At 47.0% G+C, this 18,385-nt stretch overlaps 1 protein-coding gene across 7 annotated transcripts in view; it reads right to left on the bottom strand.

The window, feature by feature from the left end:
• Positions 1-3,861: 3,861 nt before the first annotated feature.
• LOC149334976 (ras-like GTP-binding protein rhoA) overlaps positions 3,862-18,385 on the bottom strand; it is a 48,747-nt gene continuing 34,223 nt past the window's right edge. For 3 of the 7 annotated variants that reach the window (XM_089551660.1, XM_089551659.1, XM_089551658.1), the window contains 4 exons: positions 9,881-10,035; positions 8,161-8,364; positions 6,376-6,558; positions 3,862-4,803 (listed from right to left, as the gene is read on the bottom strand). In XM_089551660.1, coding sequence (XP_089407786.1) covers positions 4,756-4,803; positions 6,376-6,558; positions 8,161-8,364; positions 9,881-10,035 — 590 coding nt within the window. In that variant the 3' untranslated portion in view covers positions 3,862-4,755. Of the gene's footprint in view, positions 4,804-6,375; positions 6,559-8,160; positions 8,365-9,880; positions 10,036-17,235; positions 18,217-18,385 lie in introns of those variants that run through there. The other 4 variants (XM_089551661.1, XM_089551662.1, XM_089551664.1 and 1 more) reach the window with 2 other exon arrangements.

The raw sequence follows: 18,385 nt of genomic DNA, 5'->3' as shown, positions 1-18,385 counted from the left end.
ATTAGTCATGGCTAACCAGTCATGACTAGTTAGTCATCAATTAATTAGTCATGACTAACCAGTCATGACTAGTTAGTCATCACTTATGAATAGTCATGTCCGGTTAGTCTTGAGTTGTCAGTAATTAACCAATCATGACTAGTTAGTAATTAACCAATCATGACTAGCTAATCATGTGATGCATCAACAGTAGCGACCAAAGTTGCATGAAAAGGTTCTCGCCTCGCGGACTTCAGATCGTCAGAGTGCCCCCTGAATTGTCCTTTTCTGGTCGGACGTTGAAATGATAAATTCAAAAAAACGTACTGGGTGTCTGTGTTGTGCTCTTACTCTTATATCTGTGGGCGTCAGTGTTCCACCGTAACTGCAGGGACTCAGCGCTGTACTCAAGCTGGATTCCCTCCCGCAGAGAACGCCACTCATGCATTATTGCAGAGTGACTAGAAAGCATGTTCTTGATCAATCTCGCAAGCTGCCAAGCGACATTTGAAATGTTGACGCACGATATATCTATTTGCGTTCGCGCAGTTCGCTCTAATGAAACAATGCTTTTTTACGCCATCATATCTACGGGCTCTTCGCCGTACTGTACTAAAGGTGCCCATTTTCAGTAGTTCTCGGTAATCCAGAATCTCGAACGGCAGGGCATGCAACTAAATCATTTGACAGATTGCTTAGTTAGCTCTGTGGAGCGAGCAAATATGCACCGTAGACCAGAATAATGCGCCATAATTTGCCACGTTCTCTCAAGCAGCTTTACTGCACTGACAAGTGTGCGCAAGCCTTCATGCAATGAGTTTCTCGGCATTTTGCCCATCAGTGCAAAGCACCAGCTTGAACTCTGTGCTTCACCCGGCATGACGCAAACGTTGGAAAGAAACCCGCTCTTGCTGTAGGTGGTGTACATGTACCGTTTGAATGTCACCGAGAAAAACCTAAGGCCACTGGTTGCAGTGTGATCACGGGACGTTGCGACTTCCCAAAGTATTCAGTTACTGACGACAATAGCAACACGAACCCCGAGAAAGCCTTCCCGGGAAACCTTTCTCTGTGAAAAATTGATGCCCGTGCCTCGTCATCCTGTGTTTAAGGGACAGTGAAGACAAGTTGAGGTTGCCTTGTAGATTAACAGACTACCACTGTACACTAACGAACTCCTTTCACAGGTGATGAAGCTCTTGTAAGACAGAAAACCTCTAAAAATGAAGGCAAGTGTCGCCATCCCCGGCTCCCTCACAAAAAAATTATAGACAGTCTATAGAGTGTCTATAGACTTCTTTCTATAAGGTCTATAGACTAATCCTACAGTCTATAGGCAATACAAATGCCATAGACAGTTTATAGACAATCTATAGATTTGTGGCCGTGCACTTTTAGCAGACTTTAGTCTATAGACGGCCCATCAACTATGAATAGACAAAAAGCAATATCTATAGGAAGTCAATAGTCAATAATAAATCTATAGACTGTCTATAGATAATCTTTATAAGCGTTGTTTCCGCAAGTACACTGCGATGACGTCAAGTGGCACAGCGTTTTTAAGGAGTGGCTGGGTGATTGGCGGCTATATCGCTGCAGCGTCTGCCTTCTCCCGCCGGCGTTTGCTACTTTCTCGCTGTTGCTCATTCGTCGAGCGCAACCTTGATATGTGAGCACTGGCGCAGGCAGATCGGCATTAGCGGCCGAGAGGTCTGGACAAGTCTGGAGTGGTAGCTGTCGCGCCTTCGCAACAGACAGCATCTGCTGCCGCCTGTTGTGTTCGCGGCTCGGCGTTCGCGGCTTTTGTTCCCTCGATCGTTACAGGCCATTCCCTCGTAACGTTCCCTCGTTACAGGCCATTCCAGTTTCACATCATGCGCGGCCGAACCGCGTGACTATAGTTGTCAAACTTGGAGCGCGAAATAAAAGTTACCCCAATATGCACGCTCTGTACGCGGTTTCACTGCAAACAAGCCTCTGGCTCAGGTGGGAGAATTTTTCAAAGCTACTGCAATAAAGTTGCAGAACACTGCATTACAGCGTTCTAATTGCTAATAAGCTACTTTAACCGAAAACGCAGTTTTCATAACCAAGAAAAGGCGAAAAAATGAGGCAGATGCCGCCGCCACAGGATGTTTTCAGGCGTAAAATGCCACGACGAGTACTATTTTGTAGCGGATCTCTGAGGCTGTACTGCACCGTCGTGCACCTTTATCCAGAAATCACAGTTTATTATTTACTCGCCATCATGAATTCGATTCGAGTGAAGTTGAAAATTTCGCTTGCAGTTCTAGATTTCTTACTAATAAATACGTATTTCGCTGCCTGGCGGATAGAAAGCCAAACAGGTCAATTTTGCCAAGAAAAAAATCCGGTGGATTTGTCCTCCATGTGTGGCGGACGTAGCTCCTGACTCTTATCTTCTGGTAGCGCCACACCTACAGCTACAACCGTACTATTAAGGCCCGTTCACACTTGCGAGTCGCAGAGGTCGCGCGACTGTTTTGGTCGAAAAGCGACAGTCGCAAACGGTCGCCCTGGTCGAAAAGCGACAGTCGCGGGCCAGTCGCTCGGTGCTCGATTTTTCAGCCTCGCGACTGCGAGTCGCAAACCTCTGAACCAATCAGCGAGCGAGCCAAGCTTCCGGCAACGACACCGCTCGCGGGCGCGCCGGGCGACGACCTGCGCTGCTCCCAGCGGGCTGCCGTAGTCGTCGCTAAGCCTAGCCGGTTTCATATCGATGTCGCAACTGAGGGCGCTTCGGATCCTGGCCAGCGCTAGTAATTAAGATGCTGCTTTCGTCACCACTTTATTGTGGACCTTGTATCATAATAATATCAAGACATGCTCGACTTCCGCGACGCCTTCAGCAGCGGAGCTAGCAGACAACAGTCGAGCCGCATGGAGCAGCAGCAGCAAAGCGGCTCTGGGAAGAAATTTGCTTTTGTCGCTGTTATCCCTTCTACCAGCAACTCGGTACTGGCCAGCGATCTTCAAAAATGATTCATTTCTTACATTCCTGTACCCAAGGGCTTGGTATGAACGCGAACAAGCAATATTGGCGCATTTTTGTGACGCCGCGGCGGCCGGCATACTGCAGGCTGGTAGGCCGGCCCTACAGAGAAGCGCGCCTCTGTCATCGTGACGCTTGTACGACCTCGGTGCACATCAAAACCGTCACGACAACCTAATCTTCGCTCGGGTAGTTGTATTACATTGCGAATAGCAGTTTAGACTATCGAGCGCGAGTACAGGAGGCGCGGCCACAGCAGACGAAACTCTCGAAAGCGCGCGAACAACGTCATTCCCGAGAGTTTTCGCTTCAAACGAGAATCTAACGAGAAGGCGACCCGCTGGTCGCGCTTGCAAGTGTGAACAACGGTGCTGTCGAGCTGCTGCTTGGTCGCAAGCGACTGCGAGTCGCACGCCCTTTGCGACTCGCAAGTGTGAATGAGCCTTTATCGGGGTAAACTGCTTCGCGTCGTAATACGTCGTACCCGAGAACTGCGCTGTTCATCTGCAGCCCACGCACAATGTTGCCCACGTTGGCCCTTCTCTAAAAGGTCATGTGTATGGAGTGCCACTTGTGGTCATGTGGTTGAATTGACTGGAGTCCGACAGTTTTTTTTTTTATCTCCATCAGGCAAGCATTGCTCCCATTCAGCTCACAAGCCAAGGGGAGGGGAAAGAGAGAAAGAGAGGTCGCCTCCCCCCCGCCGCCCTAAATAGAGAAACTTTACATAGGAAGACCATGCTGAACCCGATTTTTCTGAACAAAAAAAAAAAATCGAATAAATGCATGCTTCCAACAGGACCACCCCCGGCCACGAAGAGTGAGCCATGAATACACCCCTACACCAAGTGGCAAGGGAAAAAGGAGTCCACGCAGTGTTTATAGCTTGCGTATAAATAATATATTTATTAACATTTCGTTTAAAAACACAGTCGTGTTCGCGTCTTGTCACTGCCGTAGCTTTCGTAGTTCGCTTGTACACATACATGGTCCCAGAAGCTCGCGAGTGCAACGTATCACATTTAGTCTCCTCAGCAACCGCATATCTTCAATCTGCAAGAATCCTGCCTACGCACTCTTAACTGCTAAAACAATAAATCGGGCTCACATTTCACATCCCACCTTTCATAACGATCAAGGGAAACAAAAAAGCAAGCAAAGGCGCTTTTCTGGTACCCTGCAGATATCTCTTAACTTTTGCAGAAATAAAATAGCACAACATGACTCGAAATGCACATTATAAATACGTCTTTCCGCAAAAACGTGTCCATAAAATATTCTCTCTAGAAAACATCAGGTCACTCGCAGAAAAATAGGCACGTCGTTCGTAAGCGTACGAAAAATTTTCGTTCGAACATTGTCTCCGTAGGTTCCTGCACCGTGGTTAATAAAAGCCAAGTCTGCTGTCACCCCATTCAAGGATGGAATTCAAACGGTCTTCTCACGTTGCAACGGCTTTCCGTGCGGCCAATCATGGTAACCAGTGATGAGCCGGTGGTCAATCACGTGCAGGCAGCCTCGCAAAGGCGGTCGCTGATTGGCTGACTGCAGCCGTGGTTTTCGCAGTGATGCACGGTCTTAGCGAAACGCGTAAGTAGGCTGCAGCGAGTTTGCGGACGAGAGCGCGTGCCCGCGCAGACAAGAACGTCGATAGGAATGTCGCCGAAAGGGTTCGTCCGCTGAAAATGCTGTCCATTCGGTCCTTCTTCGGAATTTCGTGCCCCGTGACTAGATACGGAAGAATGGTTCTGCAACTGACGACGTCACCAGCAGCACTTCCACCTTGACTTCTTCTGTCGGGATTGCGTCGTCTGCAACAGAAAACAGGAAATGAGCGAGGTTTGTTCGTTTGATTCATTGATTCATTGAATGATTCAGTGATTGACGAAGTAACACTGTTTATTAGGGACGCTACAGAGGCTTCATTTCAATTTTAACATGACTATGCGTAATGTAAAGTGCGCATAAAACCGAATGCCTTTGTCGAGTGTTTAACTCGCATACATTTTAGCTCCAGTAATTATTAAAACTCGAGATGACTCTCTCTGGTCTGGGCATGCCCCCTCGCCCTCCTAATGGAAAAAACTGACCGCGTGAGAATGTGTATTCACCAACATATCCAAAAGCGTAGCCCTTCGTACTACCAATCACACACCATTGGCTAGAGCCAATAAAATGAGAAACATACCTCAGTGTTGACATACACAGTGCTGAGACGGAAGGTTCGGATTGGTCAAATGTTTAGGGGAATCCCCTAAGGTGGAGTAGATTTATAATAAGGGAGTAATTACTCCATGCGTGGTTTCCACTGTCTCGCATCAAATGTCAAATGTCAATGTCAGATACGCCATGGTCATAGTCACATGATCACGTGGTCCTACTACCACTGCTTGTGCCATACCAACATGCAGTCAAAATATGGTTTCACCTTGTAGACATTGAAGGTCATTGTCTCATCATTATCCAAATCGGAAGTAGGGCTCCCCGACGAGTAAGACTCTCGCTTAAAACAAATATCTGCATGCAAAAGTTACGGGCGGTAACTTTTGCGCGCATTGTGCCACGAACGCCTCGGAGTCTGCATATGCTAACAGCATCTCGTGGAGAAAGGGAGCAGTCTCCAACGCTTCTTTGTGTGTGTGTGTGTGTGTGTGTGTGTGTGTCTATCTGTGTGTGTCTGTCTGTGTGTCTGTGTGTGTGTCTGTGTGTGTGTGTGCGTGCGTGTGTGTGTGCGCGTGTACGTGCGTGCGTGTGTGTGTGCGTGTGTGCGTGTGGCACTGATTTTTACTTCTAGGCATTTATTAACGCATCCTACCCTTCGATGGGCTGAGGAACAGGAATATGGCGCCACGTGATTCATTTCAGCATACACGCTTTCATTCCGCGCCACAAGATGCCGCCACTGCGTGAGGCCTCAATCACCAGTGACCTTGGCATTGTGCGTTTTCTCCGACAGTGGCCGCGTCGACCGTCGGCAGCGAAGGCCAGCCGGGCACTGCCAAGTTATTTCCTGCAAGATAAGCTGTGACTTTGCCGCTTGCGTTTTGCTTACTGACTGGTCGTACGCGCTAAGCCGACCGGAGCTTCTACTCCGCTGCATGTACAGTGGCGGTCAGTGTAACCTGCAACAGGTGTAGCGTAATGTGTATGTGTGTGTGCGGGGGGGGGGGGGGGGGGGGGTGAGAAGGGGGAATATTTCTAAATATGACACGTTATGCTCAAAACGGAGAAAAAGAGGATTCATGCGGAGCGTTGCTGCTTGTTCAGAGCTTTACGTGTCACGGTGTGCGTTTACCTCCACGAAGCGCAATCCACAATGTGGCCAGCGGGACTGTTCATGCATACAGCTGCTCCGCAGGGCGTTGTAGTGATGAGGAACAAACCCTGAGGCAGGTGTGGAGCACGCTCTCGAAGACCTTCCGCACGCTGGACAGGTCGAGCGACGAGCACTCGACGTAGTGCGCCGCCTGGATCTTCTGGGCGAGCTGAAGACCTTCGGCCACGCTCGAAGGGCGGCACTTGATCTGCGACAGCTCCTGCACCGTCACCGGGTCCTCGCGCAGGTCCTGGGAAGGGGATTTATTTATTTGTTTATTTACTCATTTATTTACCTATTTTGTTAGCCGCAAGGTCGTTACAGTGTGAAATCGAGATGCGAGAGGTGAACACACCTCAACAAGCGTTGACCTCAACGCCATCATCATCCCGGTTCACTTGCCCTGTACTTTGCTGGAAATGACACATTTAAATTTTCCTTTTCCCCGCGTACCATAAGCGAGTGGAATTCGCCGACACGATGACTGTCGGCGCATAGTCATTCTGCAGGCTTAATTTTTTAGTTGTTCTTTTTAGTTGTTGCCCTTGTATCTGCAATATGTACGTATTTATTTGTTCTGCTTGGATGTATATCATGATCTGCAATACGCAATAAATAAATAAAATAAGTTAATGGAACCACAAACGTAAATATTACACAGGCCGAGGGTAATCGATTAAAACTGAAACTAATCATCAAAACACAGTTGTTTTGTTGCCCATAAGCAGCCGCCAGGCGCGAATAAATTGGAGATTTATGAAGATTCATGACAATGATCCGGTATTCCGGCTATTGAGAATCGGAAAAAAAGATGAAAGCACAGTAATGCAGTAGCAAGAAACGGTGCATTTCTAATCGGATAAGCAACGAGACAAGCAATTTTAAAATTGTTTCACATTGGCTAATAGTAAAATAGCCTGAGGCAAGAAATTATGTTAAGCTCTTATTCTGGGGGGAAAAAAAGTATTTAAAGGCACATTGAGTACAACTCCCATCCAGTTATGTTTTAAATAAAAATCGCTGCTATGTATTTCTGTAGCTATGTGGTTGGTTATCCGGCGGGAAAAAAGAATTTATTGCTGGAGACACTGAATTAAGATCTTCCCGGTCTTCGATTGAAACTCGTGACGTCTACACCAAAAAGTACGTCGCGATCCCGGTTTTGAAGTAAAAAGAGGTGTAGCCTGGTATCTGGGTGGGTTTTGTGGTGGCGGTGAAAAACATTTATTGACTTTAAGGGAGGTTTCCTGTGTTACCCCCCTGAACAGTATGTCAACGCTCCGCAGTTTACTTGCGCAATTAGCGGATGGTGGTGACAACTGTATTTTATTTCCTGGCCTTCTCTGGCTTGCGATGGAGATAGCCACCGCAAAAGACTCAGCAGGTAGAGCACTACACGTCATGGGGTGGTCCCACCGGCGTAATGTAGTTTGACTTTTTTGTACATTTTCGGTGAAGTTATGTCGTATTAAATTGATGACGCCATCAATTTCTCCCTCTTATCAACACTTCCATAAATCAGCTCTACGCTTCCCTTGGTTTCGGTGCTTGCCCGCTTCTTTTGCGTACATGTCCTCACGACCCCTAAACAGATTTCTCTATCCTCGTGTGAAGTTGTGAAGCTTGAGGGGTTAAGGTGTCTCGAGCTGGCAGGGGACAGGGCTGGTCAGAGGTCAATGTCAGAAGCCTTTGTCCCGCATTAGGCTATAGTTTGGCTGATAATCATAACGATGGTATTTTATTTAAACTTTCAGCTCTTTCGTTGATATCTCGCAGAAGCGCTTCAGTTAGCCTCCGCTCGAATTCGACGAAAAAAGCGGCAGTTACGCGTACATGGGGCAGGGGCTCTCACCATCTGTGTGGCGACCAGCAGCACGGGCACGGTCGGGTTGAAGTGTCGCACCTCGGCGGCCCAGCGCGCGGGCACCTCGCTGCAGGCGAATATGTCGCGCACCGAGAAGCAGAGCAGCACCACGTCGGCCTCGGCGTAGCAGCCCGCCCGGTGGGGGTCGCACAGCAGGTCGGAGTCTCCCGTGTCCCAGATCACCAGGCGAACCTGCCCCCGGACGCATACAGGCAACGAAAGAGAAGAAAATTAGCTGAGGTTTAGATCGTTAAACCGGGAAAGTTGCGTAAGCAGCGTCGAGAGCGCGCGACTAGGCGCGCGGCAGCGGCGGCGGCGCATCGACGGTCCTGCCACCTGGTGGAGCGCGGCTGAAACGGTTGCTATGGCAACGGCGCTCCATCTGTCTGACCTCGCTGCGGCTGAAGGTCAACCGTGGCCACCGCTGGGAGCTACGCGATGGCCCGAAACCTGGCGCAGTATTGCTTATGCAATAAAAACGAGATAAACATGCGTTAGACAAAAAGGAAAGATTAGAGTGGAATCTTGTTGACTCGAACTCGCTTAATTCGAACTTCCGGTTTATTCGAACTGACGGTGTGGACCCGTCGGCAGCATCTGAATTAAGAGGAGTCCGGTCGAGCTCCCTTCAACTCGAGCGGCGCGTAATTTAAAAAAAAAAAAATGTTTGACCGCCTTCGTGTTCGAAGTGTCGAGTTTCGGCTGTATTACAAAGCCACTTCTGTTCTGTGTTCACGTTTGATTTATTTGTCAGCAGGAATTCTATCCCTTTATTTGGAACTCAACACCAAAACGTCGATCTATCTCTTATTGTGGCAGTGGTGTTTCATGCCGCACCCAAATCCCCCCAATGCACCCAAAAATCCCCATTTCTGGTCCTTCTTTGCAGTGGCTTGGAAAAATCTCTCAATATAAAAAAAAACGCGGTAAATTCAATTCCTGAAATTATTCGACAATGTATGGACTCGCTATTCGCCATCTTTTAACGTTAACGCTTACATAATTGGTTGCCGATGTTTGGAAAAAATACAGATTACATACTATTCTCATCCAAATGAGAGATCGTAAGTTGCCACTGCAAGAAAGCTGTTCTTGAGTGTAGTCAGACGAAATTGGTTCGGAAACATTATATTTATGCATTTTGAACTTGCTGCTCTCAATTAAACGTCAGCGCTGTGTCGTCACATAACAAAATGAACAAGAAACAGCGGAAATAAGGCGGGGGGGGGGGGGGGGGAGGAAGCCTTAGTCCGCTAGCCAAAGTTTCCATAAGAGGACTTGTCCTCGCCTGTTTTGTGTTAAGAAGAGTTCCACCTTCCTGCCCGCTCTCAATCATGGATGCCTTGTCGTGCTTCAGAGCATGTCTTAACCTCAACTTAGACGCCGCATGGAGTAAGAATTTCATTCACATGTGCGTAATGGCCATTTTATTACTGCGCACGACTTGTTTCTGGACGAGCAGATCCGGCTCTAAAGGCAGCTTAGAGCAATTTTTTTTCCATACGCCCAACCACCACCACAACAGCAATAACAATAAAAAAGCATCATACCTAATTTTTTCCCCCACTCTCTTTTCTGGCAGCTTTCCTTTCCTTTTTGCCGCCATAAGTGCACAGGTTTTCCAAAGCGGGGATCTCGTTCGCTCACGAGCTTCCTGTTTACTCGAGTGTATATAGGAATCGTATTCGCCCGCCCGTGCAGTGTATACCTCTTTTCCGTCGTGGCGCATGTGGCCGACGTAGACTTCCTGGACGGTGGGCGCTGGCACGGACGCCCTGACGTCATCGCGCAGGAAAGTCCGTATCAGCGTGGTCTTGCCGCACGCGCAGCTCCCCACCACCACCACCTTGAGCGTGAGCATCGCTGCGAAGAAAAAGCGGGGGAGACTGTAGGCGCATGCGCACTCGGTCAAGGCCAGAGCACCGCAAACGTCCTCTCTACAGCTACGCGAGAAGCGTAAAAAATCGAGCCGCAGTTTCTCCCGTGTTTACTATAAAAAAAATTGGTAGGGGTTTAACGTAGTTAAACCGAGTAGATGTGCGAAAGCAGGTGTTCATTCTTCATTTGGAGAGGACACTTAACCTATGCCTTAAGCGTATGACGCGATAGCTGTAGTGAGTTAATGTCCATAAATGCAGAATTGCTCATTCTGTACTTAACATTCGTAAATGACGGCGAGTCTTCGTACCACTACCATCACAGTGGCGCAGCGGTTAAATGATGCACAACTGCACTGGCCGGTGGCTGTTTCTATACCAGCCAACGGTAGAGAATGTGCCACCCATGTTGGCCAATTCGTTTTTGAAAGCAGGGGAGTCCACGGACCACGCGACGAGCGGTTAGACATGACGTAGTATTGCTTTCGCAATAAAAAGACATTAAATGATGAGAAGCTATAAGCGATGTCGACTTCAAACTGAAACATTCTGACGATAAAAATAAAATAGCAGAGCAAAATTTGTAGAGCTAACCTTACCGGCTTAACGCATTAATCATCGAAAGCTGTTAAAGCTTGGTATAACCATTTAGTCCTGCATTTGCCCGAGGAATCTGCATCGTCATCCGTAAGGGAAACCTTGCCTTGCTCATGCAAATCAGCGAAATTTGATCTGGCCACCCGTCGCCTCCTGTCCCCTCTCTCTCTCTCTCTCTCTCTCTCTCTATCTCTGCCCTTTCGCACTTGTCCTCTCCCTCCTCTGCAGTAAACGTGGAGACGGGGATTTTCCTGTCAATTGCGGCAGGTGGCAGTTTAATTTAATTTAACCTAGGTTAAATTAATTTAGTAAGTGAGTAAGGTTCTGCGCTGACGCTGTAGACTTCACAGTAGAGTACAGGGCTGTATGGCTAAATCAGAACTACAGAAGCTTTCGCTGTAGAGGGAAACGTACCAAATGCACATATTGACACTGACTGCAGCAAAACAGCTGCTGTTCCCGATTCAGTTCCTATGATGAAATAATTGGATCGTCGTGAGACACCAGTTGTGCAAAGAACATTGCGTGTAAGCAACAGCTGTTCACTCAAAAACATCCGTTAAAGCCACAGCCGCAGATGAGATCACATTCATTCGTTAGAAGTGACTAATGACTAATTCGAGGATACGGCATGTTACGTCAATACGAAGCGCGTTACACATTGGGGAAACTTCCTCTCACATCTATCGATGTGAAAAAAAAATAGAGGGGGGAGGCTGTTCGCACACACTTTCCAAGACCCGCTACAGATAGTTAACAATTGAGCCATGAGACACGTGCTTGACATTGTTCCCCCACCCTCCCCTATACTCTGTTGTGTCGGGCCATTATCTATCAACGTATTCGCTAGACTGTGCATGGGCTAATCACTGAGACAGACGCGCGAGTGATAACCGCAGGTTAAATACCCTAGTGTAGCTTCCGAAGGGGTTGCACCGCCAATGAAATTAACCCTGCGGTGCTCAAGGAATGAAATGCGGAATAAAAGTTGCGAGCGTGCAAAAATTCGTCCATGATTGGCCGGAACACAGCAGAAGGATTAACAGCTGGCAGATTTATTGCGGATAAGATGTCACACCATAATTAAGATTAGCAAATTAGACCAGTTTCTTATCGCCCAAGAAAGATAAGACTGTGTACACATGCTCAAGCGTGCAACAAACGAATATCAACTCTCAGTATGGTAACATCAGTTGCTCATGTATAGGGCCCGGAAATTTAGGCACTAAAGAACCCTGAGATAGGCAGGCATCTAGGCTCTAAGAAATATTGAAATAGGCTTTCTAAAGCACAAAATAGGCGCTTTGAATAACAATCTTTATTCTTAAGTACAAGATTTGTAAGTGAAGCACAGAGCATACGCAGTCCTCAACTGAAGCAATAAAGCGCATTCTCAGGTTTTCGAACTTGAAGCTGCTTCGGTTTTCGCTAAGTATAACTTTGTACTTTAAAAGATCCTTTTGACATCACATGAACTTAGTGGCGCGAACCTAAAACATGAGTGTTGATAAAGTCTTAGGCCTTCAGGTGATGTGGCCGTATCGTCTCCGCGTAGAAAGTCTCTGATTTGGGAAATTGTTTCCAGGCATCTATTTTTTTTCTACCAATTCTTGCATCTTCGTAGAAGCAGTAGCACCCTTTCCTTCCAGTCCCCGAAGTGCTGCTAGTACTTCTGCCACTACCTTCAACGATTCATCTATTGAGAGTCCAGCCTTTTCCAACTTTGTCATCCTTTCCGTCAATGCTGAGAAGTTTGCACTAATGTATTTCAGGTCTCTTTCTATACACGTCTCTTGCTACACTTCGAGATGAACACTTCGTTACACTACATTCAAGTTACAATTCGAGAAAAATGTTCGGCGAGACGCACGCCTTTTGTGCGTGCACCGGCGCGCGTCTCTCACCATACATGGACAGATGTCTCAAAATTGAAAAACGGCACCGAGGACCGAAGTGCCATATTTAGGCATTTATAGGCAAAAATTGCGGTTAAATAGACAGTATTTCCTAAAAAATGACAAAAAGGCAGGCAAGTGCCAAAATCCCCCGTTTAGGCATTCATAGGCATGTTTAGGCAAATGCCTAAATTTCCGGGCCCTACTCATGTATCATCATACGCCCGTACCGGCTCTTCATGTTTCTTCGGGTGGCTTTTTGGCAGTTCGCCTTCAGAAATGCACCGTGGAATGCAGCTTATCTAATGCTTTGAGGATTTTGTACTTCTTGATAAGGAGAAGAGAAAAACACTGGCGTTCGTACAATATTCACTGTAGGTGATATTCACGGCATTATCGGGTTAAAAGAAAACACGCGTGCTATGCCACCTAGTATGCAGTGCGATACTAGTTGCAGTTGTCATACTAATACTAACTGGCAGGCAGACAGGAGTTCGTACCCTCTTTCGTGGCTCCGCTGGACTGGATACTTTCCCGTCATCAGGGCAAGATTGGTGTCAGTGGATACCAAGGTTACACTGAGGGCAAAGAATAGTTGGCTTGCGTCGTTAGACTGTGTATTGTTCGATAGACTACGGCATTCGACTAATGACTATTGCAAATACAAACTGACCACTGTCACCGAAAACTGAGTTCTTATAAGCTAGGAAAGAACAAAAACTAAATACAGGTGTCGCCACCTGCGGCCGATTTCAGAAGTTAATGGCGGTGCGTTTACATAGGTTTTATGCGCCGATCTCAGAGGCTAGGCTACACCGCCATTCAGTTCAAAACGGCGCCAATCGGTCTTTTTCGGTCCTAACGTCACGAGTTTGAATCAAGTGGTGAGAAAACTTGTTAATTCAATTTTCTCAGCCATAAATGGTTTTCTAATTTATTTATTTATTTTGCTGCCGTACAAACGTCAACATTGATAGAAAGTGACGGGGAATAATTTTTTAATGAAAATAATAAATGGACGGAGTTTTGGTCTGTGTCCATTTCAGTTGAATAGTTCGGGATGACGGGGCCTGCAGACGTGTTTTCGCCGGTCGGACGTCAGCAATCTTATTTCTGAAGTCGCGAAGACTGAGAAGACTGAATGGCTTTCCTTTGTAGCCGCATAGTTGCCCTGACGTGGGTGCTGCATGATCAGTAAATTTTCCCTTAACTGGCAAATTTACTACGGCAGTCTGCGACGATAACTGCGGTACATGACGTTCGCCATGAGCTCAACTGTTCCCCTTCACAAACAAGGGCACGCACACCACTCGGACGATAACCCTTCCCCAATATCTGTCGTCTGCCCACATTGTGAAATCGCCTCTTTGCCTCACTTGAACCGCCGTAGCCTCATTGAAAGGAACTCAGTTTTTTTTTTTTACTCTGACAGGCTCGATGGAGATTTAACAGACCATGTCCGCATTCGGGCTATACTGTCTCAGTTCATCTGAACCGTGATGGCGCATGCAAGATAGCCTGAGATGCTTATGAGCCACAAAACAAGACTCATCTGAACCATGAATAAGTAGTGCGCCGTACAGGAATCGAACTCGGAGGCCTAGACCAGCGGCAAAGCCAGCAGTAAAGAGATAACTTATCACTATTGGCACACGGGAAGTTAGCTGCAGATCGTTGGATGACGACTACCGCTGCGGCGCGCAGGGATGGGCGTTTTCACAACCAGTTCCGGGATGTTGCTCACAGTAGTCGCAAGGATATGTGCTTCCGCTGGGCTTCCTTTGGACGAGCACTCACGCACACACTCAAGAACGCACTAATACGACTATAGCAATGGAAGGCTACTTCCGCTGAAGAAAGGCACCCAGAGGACCACGACCGGAACAGGAGGCATGTCCGCATTCAACGTGTCATCCAACAAATGTACGAACGTGGCCAGCGAATTATGTTAACGATGCACAGATACGGTGTAAGAATGCAGACACAAAGTTCTTGGATGCCTTTTTTTCTATTTTGCCTTGAAAGTAGTCTACGGGCATAGTAATCATGAAAATGAGCTCAGAACACTGGTTCGCAGCGTTAATAATTAATTACGGACGACGGCAGTTTCGGTCTCGGTAGGCGCTAGCACCGAAGTGCACCTCGACGTCACAGTCGACCTACTAAACTGTACTACCCCATTCCTGACGATGTCGGCATCACCGGCATGCACTGGTTGTTCTTGTGTACAACCCCTGGGTTCGGTGACGTCACAGTAATTGGGGCAAGTGCACCGTGACGTCACTGGATGCGGGTGGAAATGCCGAGCGGCTCCTCGGACAACATCCAGAATCATATTAAGTTCAACGTCTCCTCTTTTCAACGTCTCCTGCGACTGAACTCTACGCAGTCCCTCTGCTAGAAACGAACCATATCGTTTGTGCGGGTTCGAAATTTTGCGTCTGTACCCTTTTAAAGAAGTCTGCGTAGTATGAGTTAAGGTAGACAAAGCCAGAACGCCCAAACTCATTTTCCTTAAAGGAACTCTCAGGGATTCATAAAATTGTCCTTTATAAACATATTACCGCGCTCCCGCAAACAGGCTGCTTGCACTGATAACTAAGATTCTAAAAGCTGAAAAACGTAAAAAAAAAACACAAGTATCGCCACTGCCGGTAATTTTCGCATGGCTAATGGCGGTGCGTCAAGACAGTTTCCATCGCGGATCCCTGAGGCTACACTTCATTGAAATCAACTTCCAAGCGGTGATCACGGAGTCATTTTTAAGTAATGGCGTCACAAATTTTTGTTTAGCGGCGCGAAAACTGTTAAAGACCAATTTTAACATGGCAGCGTTAAAGGTCCTGTTCGGCGGAAAACTCAGCGCCAGCGTGAATGGAAAACCCTGATAGTTCAAGAGGGCAGTGACGTAGAAAATCAGTTTAGCTGAAAAGAAAAAAGGCGGTCAAGTGGAATCGAACCACTTTCCTTTGAGTCCGCATATGGGCATGCTACATCTGCATCACTGAGGGGTTTTTTTTATCTTTCTCACCAAAGAGGCATCTACATCACTGAGGTACGTTCGTTCAGTGGGATAAATGGATGCATTCCCTTATAAAAATGGCCTATACACAGTCTATAGACTTCTTTTTGACTCTATTGACTTCCTATAGATATTGTCTTTCGTCTATTGATAGTCTATAGAGTGTCTATCGACAGAAGTCTACTAAAAGTGTATGGCCATAAATCTATAGACTGTCTATAGACTGTCTATGGCATTTTCAGCAAAGCAGAAATCTGGGCGAGTTGGTAAGTACTCATGATATTGTTCACAGCGCAACAAGAACGGGAAAAACGAAAGACGATAGAGTAACACAAACAGCGCTTGTTTGTGTTACTCTATCGTCTTTCGTTTTTCCCGTTCTTGTTGCGCTGTGAACAATATCATGAGTCCATGGCATTTGTATTGCCTATAGACAGTTATCTAGGATTTGTCTATAGACAGTCTATAGATTTTATAGACCGAAGTCTATAGACACTCGATAGACTGTCTAAAACTTTTTTTGTAAGGGTTGTACGAGCACCTCGCACCGCACAGTAGACAAAGTGCATTACAGGAACACTTAGTTAATTAGTGTCACTATTTATTACGTAATAATAACTGTAATAAAGCAGTTTGTGATGGCAATACGCGTGTCGATGTCTGCGAAAGAGTGCACCAGCGGACACCCAAGTTGACCAATGGGATCCTTTAAAGCTATCGCGTCATGCTCCTAAGGTGAACTTAAGTGTCCCTCAAATTTTCATCAGAAATAACTGCGTCTTTCGCTTCCCGACAAACGTCAACGCAACTACAAAGAGCCAAACGAGCCTATTTCTACGAATAACGAAATACTACGGTGTGTACAGAGTGTCCCGATAACACCCGTTTACACGGGCGCTCTCGAAATAGCTTGCGATGTTCTGAAGGTGGCCCCGCTTTAAAGGGACAGATGTGCGTCACCCTCTGTTATCAATCTCAGCACACGGGCACAGACACTCACAGGTAAGATAGTATGTGATAATGTTGAAAAAAAAAAGGGTGTGGAGGGGTGAGTAACTGTCAAACTCCCGGTAGACGCCCGGAACTGAGCTGTCAAGCGAGTGGTAAAGGAGGGATATGGGTATTCCCCTCGTGAAACTGACACTATATGCTTCGAAGAGACTCCACAGGTAGCGTGAGCGGGGACTTAGGGTCATATATAACCAAGTTATTTTTTTCGAGTCGCTGAGAGTCAGACACTTGATGTATGGATGACGGATGTCAGACACTCTGGCTTCACTATGATGCGATGAAACCCTCATCATCATCATCATAGACCGAATTTAATGCGAAAAACATGCGAATACAGCGCCACCATCAAATCTACAAAGAGTGAACTAAAGCTGTAGTATAACCGAACAAGTGGGCCGTTAAACGCGCGAAGTCCGACGCTCCCTCGTCTGACACCTGGCTGCAATGTCTACCTTACATAGGATTAAAGCAAATCAACTTGTCCGCCAAGCCTCGCAGTAATAGAGTATGCCTACGTTTCAAGAACAGAACCGACGAAATGATCGACGCTTGCCGATTCACTACATTAAGCAGTTCATACACTGAAAATTCAAAATTCGAAAAATAATCATCAGTGGTCAAATTAAAAATCTCGCTTGACTCCACAAACCAGCAGACTCACGTGAAAGGGGCGTGCCCGATGAAGCCCAGATCTATAGAGTCGGTTTTAAGCAGCAGCTGACAGCTGGAACAGTGGTCCAAGCGGTGCGGTGTTCATTCGACGACGGCGCCCAGTTTCGATTTCATGCCGACGAGAAAGGAGTGCGATGCACTAAAGCGCTCCTCGCATGGCCGCGGTACGCTGCAGCTATGGCAGGGCGACGGGCGATCGACGGGATAGTTGTTCTAGCGATTACGTCCTTATCACGGAGCGTCCAGGCTTTCAACAAGCGCTTCCGACAAACACGTCACGTCTAGGACGGACGATAAAAAAAAAATGCAGCTACGCAAATGATAAGCGGCGACGGCGCACGAAAGTGCAGTCGCTGCTTTTCTATTTCTTTTTTTTTTTATGCAGCTAAGCCTGGGCATTGTTGTTAAAGACACATAAAGAGAGAGACGTGGGGTCGACGCGTCAGACGCGGAAGTACTGGAAGAGCTGATATAGAGCGTCGACGTGATTCGAAGGAGCGGCTTGAACTAGCCGATTTCACGTATTGCAGTTTGATTTCCACAGGACAACGGAAAAGCATATCACAGCTTCGAGTATTTTGTTGGGCGAGCTTCGAAACCCGCTATCTGGCGGGGTGCTAACCTTCCCGAAATCAAGTCGTGGACGTCTGTCTAAGATTGCTTCCATGGGATCAAAAACGTACCTTGGGTAAGTTCGTCCATGTTACAAGGTATTTTTAAGTCCGAGTCAGCGCCCGTTCCATCTTTTTGTGTGCCTTTTTCGTAAAATCGTCTTTTTCGCTGTTTAGTAAGAAGACTTAGTATCTTCATTCATTCGACCACACACACACATCTATAGGACGCCATAGTTACACACATGAAATCGCATACGGAGCAAACTCGTTCATTCGAACCCGTTTAATTCGAACATTCGGTTCATTCGAAATGATACTCCGGTTCCACCAACATCACGTATTTTAAAAGAACGTCTTGCTGGGCAAGTTGGTAACTGTTCATCTTTGGTTACAGGCGCGAAAAAAGACAGAAGACAAGACAGAAAGACGAGACGAAGGGCGCTTCGTCCCGTCTTTCTGTCTTGAGTTCTGTCTTTTTTCGCGCCTGTAACCAAAGATTACGTCTTTTAAAGGGGATCGGGCTCC

The sequence above is a fragment of the Amblyomma mixtum genome, chromosome 7 (assembly GCF_055824585.1).
Source record: "Amblyomma mixtum isolate Tamu chromosome 7, ASM5582458v1, whole genome shotgun sequence".
Lineage (NCBI taxonomy): Eukaryota > Metazoa > Arthropoda > Arachnida > Ixodida > Ixodidae > Amblyomma > Amblyomma mixtum.
This window is presented reverse-complemented; position numbering and strand designations above follow the sequence as displayed.